Source organism: Saccopteryx bilineata, chromosome 9, assembly GCF_036850765.1.
Source record: "Saccopteryx bilineata isolate mSacBil1 chromosome 9, mSacBil1_pri_phased_curated, whole genome shotgun sequence".
Taxonomy (NCBI): Eukaryota; Metazoa; Chordata; class Mammalia; order Chiroptera; family Emballonuridae; genus Saccopteryx; species Saccopteryx bilineata.
The window spans coordinates 92,369,628-92,384,889 of NC_089498.1; the positions used below are offsets into that span (position 1 = coordinate 92,369,628).

At 50.6% G+C, this 15,262-nt stretch overlaps 1 protein-coding gene across 4 annotated transcripts in view; it reads left to right on the forward strand.

Annotated features, from left to right (window-relative positions):
* WDFY4 (WDFY family member 4) overlaps window positions 1-14,795 on the forward strand; it is a 313,461-nt gene extending 298,666 nt beyond the window's left edge. For 3 of the 4 annotated variants that reach the window (XM_066242595.1, XM_066242597.1, XM_066242596.1), the window contains exons 56-62: window positions 395-579; window positions 824-982; window positions 5,943-6,122; window positions 8,057-8,239; window positions 10,195-10,279; window positions 13,825-13,936; window positions 14,669-14,795. In XM_066242595.1, coding sequence (XP_066098692.1) covers window positions 395-579; window positions 824-982; window positions 5,943-6,122; window positions 8,057-8,239; window positions 10,195-10,279; window positions 13,825-13,936; window positions 14,669-14,735 — 971 coding nt within the window. In that variant the 3' untranslated portion in view covers window positions 14,736-14,795. The remainder of the gene's footprint in view (window positions 1-394; window positions 580-823; window positions 983-5,942; window positions 6,123-8,056; window positions 8,240-10,194; window positions 10,280-13,824; window positions 13,937-14,668) is intronic. The other variant, XM_066242598.1, reaches the window with a different exon arrangement.
* The last annotated feature ends 467 nt before the right edge of the window (window positions 14,796-15,262 follow it).

Consider the following 15,262-nt stretch of genomic DNA (forward strand, 5'->3'; position numbering starts at 1 on the left):
TCCTTGGCACATCCAGCCCTGCTAGATAAGGTGTCTGGGAGGGGATGGAGACCCCCAAGGCTCGTATGGTTTTGTGCCATCTGCCCCAAAAGCCTTGAGATCCTCTTCCCCTGCTATCATCCTTTAAGAGACACTGAAGACCTGCATGGCCACACCTGCATGTCAGGGGAGAAACTGGAGGCCATGGGACTGGCTCGGGGCCATGGCACTGGTTGAGGGTCAGGGTCTAACATTGCTGTAGGGTGCGGCCTGGGAGGTGCCTTGGCCGGCGGTCTCTGCCTGGCCGGGTGCTTTGCTGGGTCCAGGTTGCCTGTCTCTGGCTCTTCCTAGGGCCCAGCTGAAGGAGGCATTGTTCTTTGACATATGAGCATCACCATACTAACTGGGGGGGCAGATATGTACCTTTTCTCACTAGGTTCAGAGTCCCCCAAAGGCGCCATCGGCCACATCATGCCCACCGAGAAGACCATCCTGGCCGTGGAGAAGAACAAGGTGCTGCTGCCTCCCCTCTGGAGCAGGACCTTCAGCTGGGGCTTTGACGACTTCAGCTGCTGCCTGGGGAGCTATGGCTCGGACAAGGTTAGTGGGCCTGAGGAGCAGGGCAGTAACATGCCTCAGCCTCCTTCTGGTTGGGACAGAGTTGGTCAGGGGATGGGCGAGCCTAAAGTAGGCACAGTCACTATGGCCCATGTCCTCCATGTGGCTGTGTCCCTAGCCCAGGAGTGATAGGGTCATACAAAGGCCTAACGCACCAGGCTTCCAATGACATTCTAAGGGGCCAAGCTTGTAAATTAAGAGTGTGTATCCCACTTGTCTTCCACAGGTCCTGATGACGTTTGAGAACCTGGCCACCTGGGGCCGATGTCTGTGCGCTGTGTGCCCGTCTCCCACGACAATCATCACCTCTGGGACCAGCACCGTGGTGTGCATATGGGAGCTCAGTGTGGTCAAAGGCCAACCAAGAGGCCTGCATCTGAAGCAGGTAGTGCCTAGGCAGGGGTGGTGGCTCTGGCAGGGTCAATACATAGGGCAGGTACAGTGCCCTAGCATGCCCCAACTTCCCGACCTCAGGAACAGAGAACACAATGAGGGGCTGAGGGTGGCACACCACTCTGTGTCACCGAGGGCACCATTACAGGCCCACGGGTCGATCTGGCAAGTGCACAGGGCAGATGTCTCCACACCTCCGTGAGAGGCCCACTGACACATCAGGGTCAATACAGTTGGTTTCCTTGAGCTAGAGAACATGATTGGCACATTTGCCATGGGCACTTTTGTGTGGATAGCTTTGTTTTACCCTCTCAACAACCCATAAAATAGGGATCATTATCACCCCTGCATTACTGGCAGGGGAAAACATAGGTGCAAGGAAATGATATGATTCATCCAAGATCAAAGAGCCAGGAAATGAAAGATAGGAGGGGTTGTGGCAGGAGGAAGGCAAGGTAGCCCGGGGGCAGACTGGGGGCAGATTGGGGGGGGGGAGCAGATGGGGGGAAGACCGGGGGCAGACAGGGGGCAGACTGGGGCAGACGGGGGGCAGACTGGGGCAGACGGGGGGCAGACAGGGGGTAGACCGGGGACAGACGGGGGGGGCAGACTGGGGCAGATGGGGGGCAGACAGGGGGCAGACCGGGGGCAGACAGGGGGCAGATGAGGGTCAGACTGGGGTCAGATGGGGGCAGACGGGGGGGGCAGACTGGGTGCAGACAGGGGTCAGACGGGGGTCAGATGGGGGGCAGACGGGGGGCAGACTGGGGCAGACGGGGGCAGACAGGGGGCAGACTGGGGCAGACGGGGGGCAGACGAGGGTCAGACTGGGGTCAGATGGGGGCAGACGGGGGGCAGACTGGGTGCAGACAGGGGTCAGATGGGGGGCAGACAGGGGTCAGACGGGGGTCAGACGGGGGGCAGACAGGGGGGAAGATGGGAGGCTGACTGGGGGGGTAGACGGGGGGGCAGACAGGGGTCAGATGGGGGGGCAGACTGGGGCAGACAGGGAGACAGGGGGGCAGACTGGGGGCAGACGGGGGTCAGACGGGGGCAGATGGGGGTCAGATGGGGGGGCAGACGGGGGTCAGACAGGGGGCAGACGGGGGGCAGACCGGGGACAGATGGGGGGGTAGACTGGGGCAGATGGGGGGCAGATGGGGGGCAGATGGGGGGGCAGACTGGGGTAGATGAGGGGCAGATGGGGGGCAGACGGGGGGGCAGATGGGGGGCAGACCGAGGGCAGACTGGGGCAGACTGGGGGCAAATGGGGGACACACCAGGGTCAGACAGGGGTCAGTCTGGGGTCAGATGGGGGGGGGGCAGACCGGGGCCAGAGGGAGGGGGCAGATGGGGGCAGACTGGGGGCAGAGGGCTTATTCTGGTCCCTGCCCCCCCCCCCACTGCTCGTAGTGAGAGCAGAGGGCTACACACTGTGTCCTGAAGGCTCCACACATTAATCTGGTTCTTGTGAAGCAGGTATTATTATTCCACTTTCAGAACAGAAGCTCAGAAAGGTCAAGTTTGCATTTTAATCTAGGTGTGTCTAACTCTGAGCCCCATGCTTTCTCCCCGTGCACTCTTGAACCTGCCTAAGGATACCACGAAGGGACACATCAAACTCTAAAAAGCAATTCTTTTTAACATCTGTTTTGTAGTTAGTTGTATAGCCCTAAAGTAACAAAAAATAAAATGAATCATACCAAACTGACCATTGACCAGATTTCCTAAACACAATGTGTTTCACTGGAACTGACACTGGTCTCTGGGGGGTTTTGCGGGACACCCCAGCACGTGTGCGGTGCACAGTGGGCACTCAGGACACACGAGGGGAAGAAACAAGTCCGTTGGCACTGATGGAGCTGGTTAGCCCTGTAGGGGTGGTAACATCTGCTGAGAGGCAGTGAGGCAGGTCCCACGTGCGTTGCCTTCCCTAGACTATCAGAGGAGTCCTCCCAAGCCAGCCTCACAGCTCCTGCCTTGTCATGTTGTCATGTTACACTCTTTCATCAATGGTGGTGTCAGAGGCCTGGTTTTATTCCAGACCTACATGAAGAGACAGTGTATTACTCTGTAGCATATCCCGTCTCCAGGCGTCACTCTGGGGATGGCAGGAGATACAGCCTGACTCCAAACTCAGCCTTGGATGGCCAGGAAAGCAGCCCTTCCACCGCTGCCCCCTACTCCTGTTCAGTAGGGAAGATGCACTATAAAAGCCCCAGTATTAACAGCATAAAAATGTAATTTATCATGCTCTTCTAAATCAAGAGAAAAAGGTAGGGAGGATCCTGCATGCTCTTATCTCCTAGGCAAAGTCAAACCCATTGTCATTTACCTACAGAGGCTGACATGGCCTTGGGGATCCCAGACCACCAGCTGCTGAGCCATGGGGGTCTATCCCCAGTTTATAAAAGGGAAGACATCATCAGAAAATTGCTTCATAAATAGTTTTTGAAAATGTTTTTATTTTAAAAGATATTGCTCCATTAAAGACAAACTTTAAATTCACTTCAAACTAGAAGAACAATCTTCTCATGACTAGGCAGTGGCACAGTGGAGAGTCAGCCTGGGATACTGAGGCCCCAGGTTCAAAACCCCGAGGTCTCCTGCTTGAGCACGGGCTCACCGGCTTGAGCGCAGGGTCGCTGGCTTGAGCCCAAAGGTCTCTGGCTTGAGCCCAAGGTTGCTGGTTTGAGCAAGGGGTCACTCAGTTTGCTGCAGCCCTCCCCCAACCCCGGTCAAGGCACATGTGAGAAAGCAATGAATGAACAACTAAAGTGCTAAAGTGCCGCGGCTATGAGTTGATGCTTCTTATCTCTCTCATTTCCTGTCTGTCTTGCTCTTTCTCTTTTTTTTTTTTTTAAAAAAAGTAGAACAGTTCTCTATAATCCTTATAAAAGGTTTCTTGCTGCACACTACGACCCCAGACACGGGCATCTGTACCATTCTGATCACGATATAGATAAGTTTACTCATTGGCACCCAGGCTATCAAATCATTTCTGCATTTCCACAGTCTCTTTAATTTATATTTCATTTTATTTCCATAAAATTACATTTCAATTGTTTTATGTCAACACAGCACAGTTCCATAAACCATTTCTTCTAAAACTAAACAATTGCATTGTTTCCAAGCTTTAACGATTTTGAACAGTGCACGCAGCACAGAGCATCCTATGTAGACTGCTGTTTGCTTCTGATTGTTTCCTTAAATTTTAAGAAGTAGAATGATGGAGCAGTGACACAATACTTTCTATAATGATCCTATAGCTTTACAGTGCTGCCAACACTTAATTAGGAGGACTCACCCTGCCACACCGTATTCAGCATGAAGAATTATTTTCAGATTTTTATTTGACTTAATTTTTGCTACTTCAGTTAGGTATAACATGACACAAGTGAAGTTATTGTAACTGACCATGTAAAGAGGTATTATTCTGAGGAACAATGGAACTGATTGAGGACACATTAAACTGCTGTCCCCCTTCTCTGCCTTGTCAGGTCTTTCCGGACAAGGTAGTGCAGGCTGCCTCCTGGTGCTTTAGTTTAGCAGCAAGCCCTGCGCAGGTGGGAGGTACCCGTGCGCAGGTGGGAGGTGCCCGTGTGCAGGCTCCTCCTCTGGCTCTCCAGCGCTCCCTGCAGAGAGTGCACAGGTGCTGAGGCTCAGGGCTTCCCTTTCTGACTCCCCAGCACTTACTTCTGGGCCTCCTAGTCTTTCCCTTTGGAGTCACCATGTCTTCTGTGGTCTGAACTTGGTCATCAGCCTCAGCTCATTCTGGGAAGACAACCAGAAATCTCCTTTTACATCCTCTGCTTTCCCCTATTCATTTAGACAGTTTCCGTTTTCCCCAGATGACCCAAATCTTCTGTGGGTCATGCCCAGAACCTCTCCAGTATCATCTGGTTGGTGCCACACTAGGTTCCCCTGAGGTGAAATGGAAATAGGAGGCTAAACTTTGAATTGCCATGACCAGGCCAACTGACAGCTTTGACCCAAACGAGTGAGCGATAGTCTGTTCTGAAGATGGAGGCTTACCATTAGGTAAGCCAGGGTGACCCGATGTCAGATGGCCACCCTGCACTTCTCCGTCTGAGTCCAGAGGGCAGCTGGCACACGTACCCAGAAGCTCTCAGATCATGCTGACCGGGAGCCTCTGGACTGTCGAGATGACAGCCACACCACTGCCAGCAGCAGTTCCCAGCCGCTTGGAATGAATCTCTAGGGAACAAGCCCTCTGGCTAGATCTGGACACAACCATCCATGAGTGAGGCCAGACCCTGCACAGGCCAACCTGAAGGGGCTAAGACAAAGGTCCCAAGTCACCCGCTGCCACATGGCCAGACTGGCTATGAACCTGGATCTCTCGCACTTAAAAAATCACCTCCTTCTAATGATGACCCAACCTCCCTGCTGTCTTTCCAGATCAATTTCCAGGGTTGCAGGTGCTTCCGAGGTCCGTTTGTGTGATGCCCAAACTTGAGTGTGAATGATGATTCCCTGGGGGGAGCTGTGAGAAACTAAGTTGTAGGTTCTACCCCCAGCGCTTCTAAGTCAGGAGGTCCAAGATAGGGTCCAACAATCCGCATTTCTGACAAGTTCTCAGATGACATTTATGCTGCTGGTTGAAACTCGACACATTGTAAATCAGCACCCTTGCTGAGTTGCTTCAGGATGAGAGGCAAATATCGGAGGTACAGCGAATGATGGTGTCCGCTGGGCCCACTGGTTCTCCCCAGGTGGGCCTCAACCTGGAGACGGATAGAACTAAGAGGGCAGCCAGGGACACGTGTGTCTGCACGCACATGTACACACTCAGACTTTGGAGTCACTGAACCACTCCAAATATGTGTCCTCCTCTGTGGCCCCACAGTAAAAGGAAGGGTGGAGTATCTCAACAAGTGGCTGGATGGCTGACCCTTCTCATAACTCGTGATTCTGTCTCTTGTCCTCAGGCCTTATATGGACACACACAGCCTGTCACGTGCCTGGCAGCATCAGTCACCTTCAGCATCCTGGTGAGTGGCTCCCAAGACTGCACTTGCATCCTGTGGGACCTGGACCACCTCACCCACATAGCCCGCCTGCCTGCCCACCAGGAGGGCATATCCGCCATGGCCATCAGTGACATCTCGGTGAGGTCCCTCTCTCTCTCTCAATGTCTGTGTCTTTGACATGTCTGTGAGCCTGGCTGGTTGCATGGTAGGTGGCGACCCTAGAAAAAATCCAGGGGCAGAAAGATGCTGACCACCCTAGAATGTTTAGAGGGACCCAAATATTTGGAGCACTCTCCACACAGGCAAAGTGGGACCATTAGCATGTGCAGCACCTGGGTCTAGATTTTATGTTTTGCTTCCTTATTTTCCTTCCTTGGGGCAGTGAAGGCAGTGGGAAGTTTCTGTTCTGGCATGGGCACCAGGGAGTTGGGGCACAAAGTTGGTTTTGGTGAGGGATCTGTTTGGCTTAACTAATTCAGCTTGTTGACAGTAAATCAGTGTTGAGTCAGCAGGTGCCTCTGGTTTCTGTGGCAGGAAGTGCTTCAGCCTATCTCTCCATGCTGGCCACCAAAGACAAGCCTGTCAGGAACTTGAGTGTGTGTGTGTGCACATGTGCGTGTGTACATGTATGACAGATTTAGAGAAATATATCTATACATTTCAGTGTGGAATTTCTCCCAAGCTAGAACAGCTCTCATAGGGCATGGAGTTCCCTGAGAATACAGAATCTCTACGTGTACTCATAGAGGACCTCAGGATCCCAGGGCACATATACAGTAGGAAAGGGGAATAGGAGAGGAAGGGAAATGATGGAAGAGCTTCCTAGTGCTAACTTTGGCTGAACATGGTGCTCCAGATTGGCTTAAATAAAAAATGAATGTTACCTTGGCACATGAAGGATGGATAGATGAATGGATAAATGGAGGATGGATGAATAGATAGCTGGATGGATAGAAGGATGCGTGGATGGGTAGATGGATGGGAAGATTGAGAGATGCATGGGTAGATGGATGGTAGATGCCTAGATGGATACATCAATATGTGGCTGGCTAGATATTGGATGAACTAGTGGGTGGAAGATGATGGACGGATGGATGGATGGATGGATGGATGGATGGATGGATGGATGATGAATGGATGCATAGATAGATGAATTAATGGATGGAAGGATAGAAAATAGGAGATGAATAGATGAATAGATGTAATGGAAAGGCACCAAGCCCTGATCTGGGAGAACATAAAACACACAATGAATGATGTCCCCAGTCATCAGAAGACTTATATCAGGACAACTTATTGAACTCAGCTTGTCCAAGAGCCAACTTAGTTTACCCTATGGCCCCAGTGCTCGATGCTGGGCAGACATGGTCCCTGGCCTCAGGTAGAGACATGATGGAGCCCAGCCCAGGTAGCCTATGGAGGACATAGAGCTCCCTATAACCTTCCCGTGGTCAATGCAAGGCTCAAAGGCATGGCTCTGTGAGTCCCTGTGACAGTGACCAATACTTCACTGGACATGAAAATAGACAAGGACTTGAGGAGCAAACATTCTGGATATAAACATTTCAGCAGCTGCAATGGGGGTATTTTTTCTCAGAAATTCCCTCCAGAGGAATATTGTTCAATTTTATGAGCCACATGCATCATTTGAACCTTTGTACTATGCTCTCTACCAGGTAATATCCAAAACTTCTTGGGGATAGGGCTGGCAAACCATGTGTAGATCTTGTGTCCAGAGCCAGGTGTGGACAGATGGCCTATGTCATGCCAGTCAGTATTCTGCTAGGGAGAGAGTTGTGAAAGAAATCCAAAGGGTGAGCCAGTAAGCTTGTGCAGGGGAAGCAGTGTCCACACATATGACTACAGTAGTTAAAAAGCTGGGAATTTATAATTGTAGGAAAGCAGAATAGACCTCTGAGTCAGCTTTTAAGAAGTGGCTGTCTTAGGAGGTCTTGGAGCACCTTGGTCAGTCTTCAGAAGACCGTAAATTGAGGATCCTTGGGGGTATAAACCAAGTGGCTAATGGGCAGGTAGTGACCCAGCTTGGAGTGAAGCCGGAACTCTCTGTGCAGGGTACCATCGTCTCCTGTGCTGGAGCTCATTTGTCTCTGTGGAATGTCAACGGACAACCTCTGGCTAGCATCACCATGGCCTGGGGCCCAAAAGGAGCCATAACTTGCTGCTGCCTAGTGGAGGGGCCAGCATGGGACGGAAGCCATATCATCATCACTGGAAGCCAAGATGGAATAGTCCGGGTAGGTGTGTCTTGGGCAGAAGGAGGGCATGGTACCAGAAATGTGTTCATCTTTACTCTGCTCTTCTTCCAAGTGAATCTCCAGGCTGCATTTAAGACCATTCTAGACCAGGTCTATAAAACAAATGAGGGCAAAGACAAGGCTCTTTCCAGGCCAAAAGTAAATAAATTTTAAAAAATTATACACATAGACACACATATGTATACATACATACATACATGTATATAATATATGAACATACACTCATATAATGAAATAAACAGTTATCATAAGGTGTGAAAGTTGAATGGTCAAATGCATATGAACATAGCCCAGTCCTAAAAAGACATATTTGGATTATCTATTAATCCATTCATCCACTTGTCCATCCATCCACTAATTCATCTACTCATCCACCTACCTATTTATCTCTTCATCCATCCATCCATCCATCCATCCATCTATCCATCCACATAACATTCATTGAACTACAGATCTGTGCCAATCACTTTATACAAGCTGTAGGGCACACAGAGAGTAATGATAAACAGGTCATTGTCCTCAAGATACTCATATTCTAGAAGAGAACACAAGCAGAAAATACATGTATGTGTTTCATGCCATGATTAGGATAATTACAAAGTGCATGGACCCTCTGAGGAGGGCCGTGGAGAAGGAGAGCATCAGGAACCCAGAAGAGAAGGGAAGAGAAACGTTGAGGTGGAAAGACTAGGATGGGGAGAACCAAATGCAGGTGACTCTTCCAAGACTGACAGCAGAGCAAAGGAATGAGTAAAGATAGAAACATTTAAGAGGCTTACTCAAGAAACACAACTGCATTCAACAGTTTATGAAAGGAAGCGATCATTGAGTACAGCAAGGTATTCAAGAAAATGACCATCAAGTTCCGCGAACATTTAGGAAAGCTTGCTGTGTGCCATCTGGGCCTTGCCCGCCAGCAGCCTCCACATCAAAGTCTCAGAATAATCATGGAGATGATGTTACAGAAGCAGAATGGATAAGATGTTGAATATTCCAAGAGGCAAATGGACTTATTTCCAACAGAGAGACAGAAGAGAAGGTAGCCTTCAACTGATTTCTGAGGATAAGGAGAAGAGTATGGAGGAGGTCATGCAGGCTGGGGGCGTGGGGGGGGGCAGCAGGAGAAATAAGGCTGAGGAGGGTCCCCTGGAAAGCCCCCAAACAGGACCCCACCTGAGGGCTGAGGGGCACAGGGTCTCTGCAGAGAGCAGGCTGTCCTGAGCTGGCTGAAATGTGAGAAGGCAACAAAGATCTGGGCTTGGTGGGGCCTGGTCCCCACTGAGGGTCAGTCAGAGGAGCCTGGCTGGCTAAGCACTGGGTGCGTTTCTTCCACGGGCCCACTCATCCATCCAGCTTAGTCACTGAGCTCCCAGCATGGCCCCGTGCTGTGCTGGAACTGGTGTGGGGCTCAAAGAAGCATGTAAGCATTTACATGGAGGCTGGTCTTTGTCCTTCAGTGACAGAAAGTTCAGACTCAACAAGTGAGAAATCAGCCTGAGGGCACTGATAACATTGGGTCAGCCTTGGACCAAGGACCAGACACATGGGGGAAGGCCCAGCTTCTGAGTGGTAAAGGAGGCCTCCTGGGTGGCGCAGAGGGACAAGATGGCATTAGCTAAGTAAAATAACAATGAACTGGCTTCTGTGCCTGTCCGTGCAGGTCTGCAGGGGAAGGGTTGAGGAAGACGCACTATGAACCCAGGGGTGGGGAATGAGCACATCCAAGCTGCAAATGTGCTTGGCTAAATCTTTGCCCAGGGAAGCTAGAGCCTAAGAAATCCTTTTCCTGAGAACATATTAACATCAGAGGTGAAAAGGCACCTGGTCCTCACCCCTTTCCTGAGGGTCCCCCAGGTATTAAGGGATGAGATGGACCCTGAGCCTGCAGACAGGATCATTTCCTCAGCCCATGGTGTTGTCTCTTTCTTGGACAGATTTGGAAGACTGAGGACGTGAAGATGTCTGTTCTTAGGCAGGTAGCACCAGAGGAGCCCTCAGCTCAGCCTACAAGCCCAAGAGGTAAGTGTCCTTCAGGGGGGCATGTGAGGCACCTCTGCCTTGTTTAGCACTCCCTCTTCTCACCCTTCCTCAGCCCATAGGCTGCAGCTTCACCCAGGCCTGCAGAGCCCAGGGAAGTCTTTGAGTCTCTCGGGATGTTGCCGGGGGCTGGGAAGACAGGAGCAGTTTACAGCGAGACGTGGGTGACACGTGAAGCAGCATGGGGAAGCTCTGTTGAGTCCGACCTCATCCTGCAGGGACTCCGGAGCTCTGGGGCACTGCTTGGATATGTGAACTGTGGTGATGGGGGCTATCAGGGCCTCCTGAGCATCAGGAGAGGGACACACCTTGCAGAGCCTGATTTGAGCCTCTCCATCTGCCTGGATGACTCTTCAACATTAAACTCACCAGCCCAGGGCCTGGCCACTTGCCTGGAGAGCCAGACTGCAGAAAGGAGCAGGGAGGCCTCACAGTATCCAGAGAGAGAGGAAGTGGTTCCATGAGCCCACCCTGCCCTTCTTAATCCTGGTTCAACCCACCCAGCTCCCTGTGCCAAACTCCTCAAATTGGCCCTGATAGTCATCTGCATCAGCTTTACCCAGGAGGTTCATTAGATTAGAATCCAAGTCCTGGTCTCAGCCCAACTCCTGTGAAAAGATTGGGGTTGTTAGAATGTCCATGTCCATCAAGTCCAAAAGTGACTCTTGGTATATAGCAAAGTAAGATAACTGCTGTTCTGGAGCAGAGCCTCTGGGTTGTGGCAGGAGGAAACTGAAGGAAGAAAATCTGTCCTATCTCCTGCCATCATGACCCCTGGCACAGCTGCCACCACAGCCCTCCTTCCAGAGCCCTGGGGGAGAGAGCTGACCAGGAACAGTGCCACTCTGCACACCTTCTATGCATGATCTCATTTCTCATGGCAACCCCATGAGGGAGATGCTGCTATGACAGCCATACGAGAGACAAGGAAACCAAGGCACAGAGATGGTCAGTAAGTTGCCCCAATTACCTGGAAGCATATGTATACTATCATTCAGTTGCACCACCAGAGTAGGTATGACCACTGCCGGGATAACCTCAATTCCAGATAATGCCATGTAGCCATCTTCCCCACTACCACCACCAGACCTTCTCCTCTGGGACAAGCAGAGGCACAGACCTCACCATTAAAGCTACCCCTCCTTCTTTCCTCGCCTCTCAGTGGCCCCACCACTGCCTCCTCAAATGCAGTCTACTTAGCTCTGTCTTCATCAAAGATTGGGGCCTAGAACAGTGGCATCTTTCTTGGTGCCCATGATTGAAGGAGACATCCTACCACAGAGTGAGAATTCTCCTGTCACTATGAGCCCTGCTGGTTTGCTCTGCATCCCTATACTCATCAACAATGGGAGAGAATTTTACAGATAGCTGAGGGCGGCCTTCCAAAAAGAGTAGCCATTTTCAGTTCATTTATTTCTAAAGTATACTCCTCAACTCCTTGATTCATTTAGTCATAGATTCATCATGGAGTCTTTCTTCACACAAGCTCATAGACATGCTCAGCTTCAACTAGGTCTCAGGGTGTACATAGGAACCCTTTCCCCTCAATATAATGCCATCTAGGAGCTGTCATCAACAACCTGGGCTGACCCAGAACAGGGACTTCAGAAGGATCTAGAACCTCACTCAGTTCACTAGTCCTTGTATCTCCAAGGTCCTTTAGGACCAGCAGGAATCAGCCTATCTCAGTGTAAGAAGAAAGGTGGAACTCTAAGCTCTCCTTTAGAGAACAGGGGCCAGACACCCTCCCCGTTCCTACCTATTTAGAAGTGATATATAAGGCAGGATTCTTATTCTCCACTGCTTATGGAGCAGTTCTGTGGTATACCTGGATGAGACTACACCACTTCAGAGCTCAGCTACCATTTTCTGAAGCTAGCAGAGTCCAATAAGCCAAAGGCACGAGCCCAGCAGATGGTTGATAAATCGATGGCTGGCTGGGTGGGTGGATAGATGGAGGGACTGGTGAACAGAAGGCACCAAGACACTATGTTACTTCTGGAAGTGCCAGTGGATTCACAAGTTTCTACGCAGGATCAAGAGTTATGGCAAGGCTGTTCACTGCTAATGATGAGGTCTAGTGAGATGGGATGCAGGAAACAAGGTTCTAGATCCAGTTCTGTCCCCAACAATTTCTCTGGCCCTCATCCCCCCCCCCCATCAAGTAGAGGTGTTTTCTGTACATCTTTACTTGTAGACAGCTAGCTGCTGACAGACAAAAATTGTAGACATAGACAAGAATTTACTCAACAACATGTAGGTAATTATTATCATTTTCTCAGACTTTTAAGAGACAGTTCCTCCTAATGGACCAGCTGATGACATTAGAAAACTTACAAGATGGCTCCAGGCAAGCAGGTCCACATCCTTCTGCTGTTCGCCTTGATGTGAGGTCACCACTGCACTATGGAATTCAGTGCCAGGGAATGGTTCACGGGAGAATCATGATGAAATGAAAGGGGAACACAGAGCTAGTTACACAAGTCTGGCTGAGCCATGGCTTAGCGTTAGCAAATCTATGTGCAGATTCACAAATCGCACCCTATGGAGGTCTTGTTGTTCTCATAATATTGCTTGAAACTGTTTTGTTGGGAAGGGACCGGTTTTGAGCATGACACATAGATGTTTTCACCCTGTCCTCGTGTGTGTATTACTGCACTCCTCTAACGCCGTGAGGGCAGCACAGGAGATCCTTGAAGACATTGAGTGTGCTGCACTTGGGGGCACACAGAACCCCACTTCTACCTGGAATCCATTTATTTGTCATTGGCTGAAAACTGACCTGGCTGAGTGTGATTTACCACATCATAGATTTAGACTCAATCTAGTCTCTAGAAAGTGCTCGGGTAGAGCTGGTTGTTTGGACTTCTCCATGAATACACAACACATGGGCACCCATTCCTGCCCCAGCTCTAACCGAGGGACTTTGCTGGGACAGACCTGGCCTGTGTCTCTCCACTCACCTCCCACATTGAAGGAATCCTGTCTGTCCCCAATGGGGACAAATGAGTAAAGTAACAATCGTTGGGTTTTATTTTTGGAAAAAACAAAACAAAACATTCTCAGCATTTAATTATTGGTTGTGGTGTGAAAGGCTTTAGATAAGTTGATAAAGCCAACTTTATGCAATTTATTTTTACTAGGCAATTATGGGCCGCATTACACCCTGGCAGCAAGGTATTGTGGGGCATGTTATTAAGCATAAAGCCAGTAAACACTGATGAACAATTTTGCTGAACTAGGCATGCAATTTAGAAAGCAATAATACACAAATCCAATTTGGTACACAATGGATACCGCAGCACGTCAGCACATGTAACTATCACAGCCTGCAAATTAAATTGGGACAGCCCGTCTTGCAACAGTACGGCCGAGATTAAATATATTTCCCCCCTCAATTTAACAAGTTGCTGACCACTAAATATAAATACGTGTTGTATGTACTTTGTGGCCCTGTATGAATGCACACATGCACGTGTGCGAAGCCACTCGAGTTTTCTAATGATGCTCTTGCATGCTCCCCACAGACCACACGTGGGAGAAGAACGTCGCCCTGTGTAGGGAGCTGGACGTCAGCGTTGCTTTGACAGGGAAGTCCTGCAAGACCAGCCCTGCCGTGACAGCCCTGGCCCTGTCCAGGTAAGGACAGTGTGGCTTCTCCAGGCCTCCAGCAGAGAGCGCTGTGGCCATCCCTAGGAAAATGTGGGCCTCCCGGCTCAGGCAGCCTGGAACTGGGAGGGAGTCTCACTGCCGGGACCCAGCAGGGCCCTCCCTGCCCAGCAGTCAGGTGAGGTGGCCATGTAGGGCCCTGGGAAATGTACTGTAACACACACGTGTTTCTGCTCTCTCTTTCATCGAACATCCATGAATTCTTAGAGACATTCAAAAGGTAAAAGTATATTGCTTTGTAATTTTATCCTAAAGAAGAATTTATTTACTGAGGTCCAGTGCCGACTGTAATGTTTGGGGTGGTGGTATCCTACATTACAGAAAATGCCCTTTGAGGGCTTTAAAGCAATGGAGGATAACCAATGTCAGAAGCCCCCAGGGTCCTGGCTGCATTCTGGGGCTGGGGCACCTGCAGACACTGGGAAGTAATCCAGGGCCTCACCTGGGCCAGGCCCAGCATCTCGGAGAATCCCGGCAGTGTCCCTGGGGCCACAGCCCTCACCCTTCAGCAGTCCCTCCTCGCGGGGTCAGACATTCTCCAGTTCTCTCCCCTCCCTACCGCTGCTGCAGGTAGAGGCCAGGGAAGGGCTGCCCGGATCCTGGGCCGAGACCTCCCTGCCGGCAGCTTCCTGAGTGCTGGCAGGGACCAAAGGACTCTCAGGTGTGCCTCTAACACTTCCGTTCATTCTTTCTCTTCCCAAGAAACCAGACCAAACTCCTGGTGGGCGATGAGAAAGGGAGAATATTCTGCTGGTCTGCTGACGGGTAGGATGACTGAGATGACAGAGGCCCAGGCCTGGCGACCACCGAGCACTGGGATGGCACAGCACCTGGGCACAAAAGACATCTCAAGGCCTCCCCTCCATGCAGCACCCGAGGAAGGGGCTGGCTGGCCATTGGAGCACCACACCCTCTTCCGTGGCCCACGGGACGTTGGCCTCGGTTGCACACGGATGCGCTTTTACGAATAAATAAAGGCTCGTGTGAGTCTCCTGCAAGCAACATGCTGGAGGCTGAGAATCTGCCCGGGGCACACCTAGCCATGGAGGACTCACCTTTTATTGAATTGAAAAAGAAATTGGGTCACTTGTTGAAAACTAATGGGAAATATTGTATTGTCTTTATTTTATTAAATCAACTATTTCCCAAACATAAGAGAGCTCTTGAGTTTAAAGTTGTCACCATTTCCCACTCAGGTATTGCATTTCTTCTCTTGGAAAGGCAGGAAGGGAAGCACTGCCCCTTCAGAGGGTTTCTCAGCCCCTCCCGGGAACTTCTGAGTGGTCTTGACCCTTC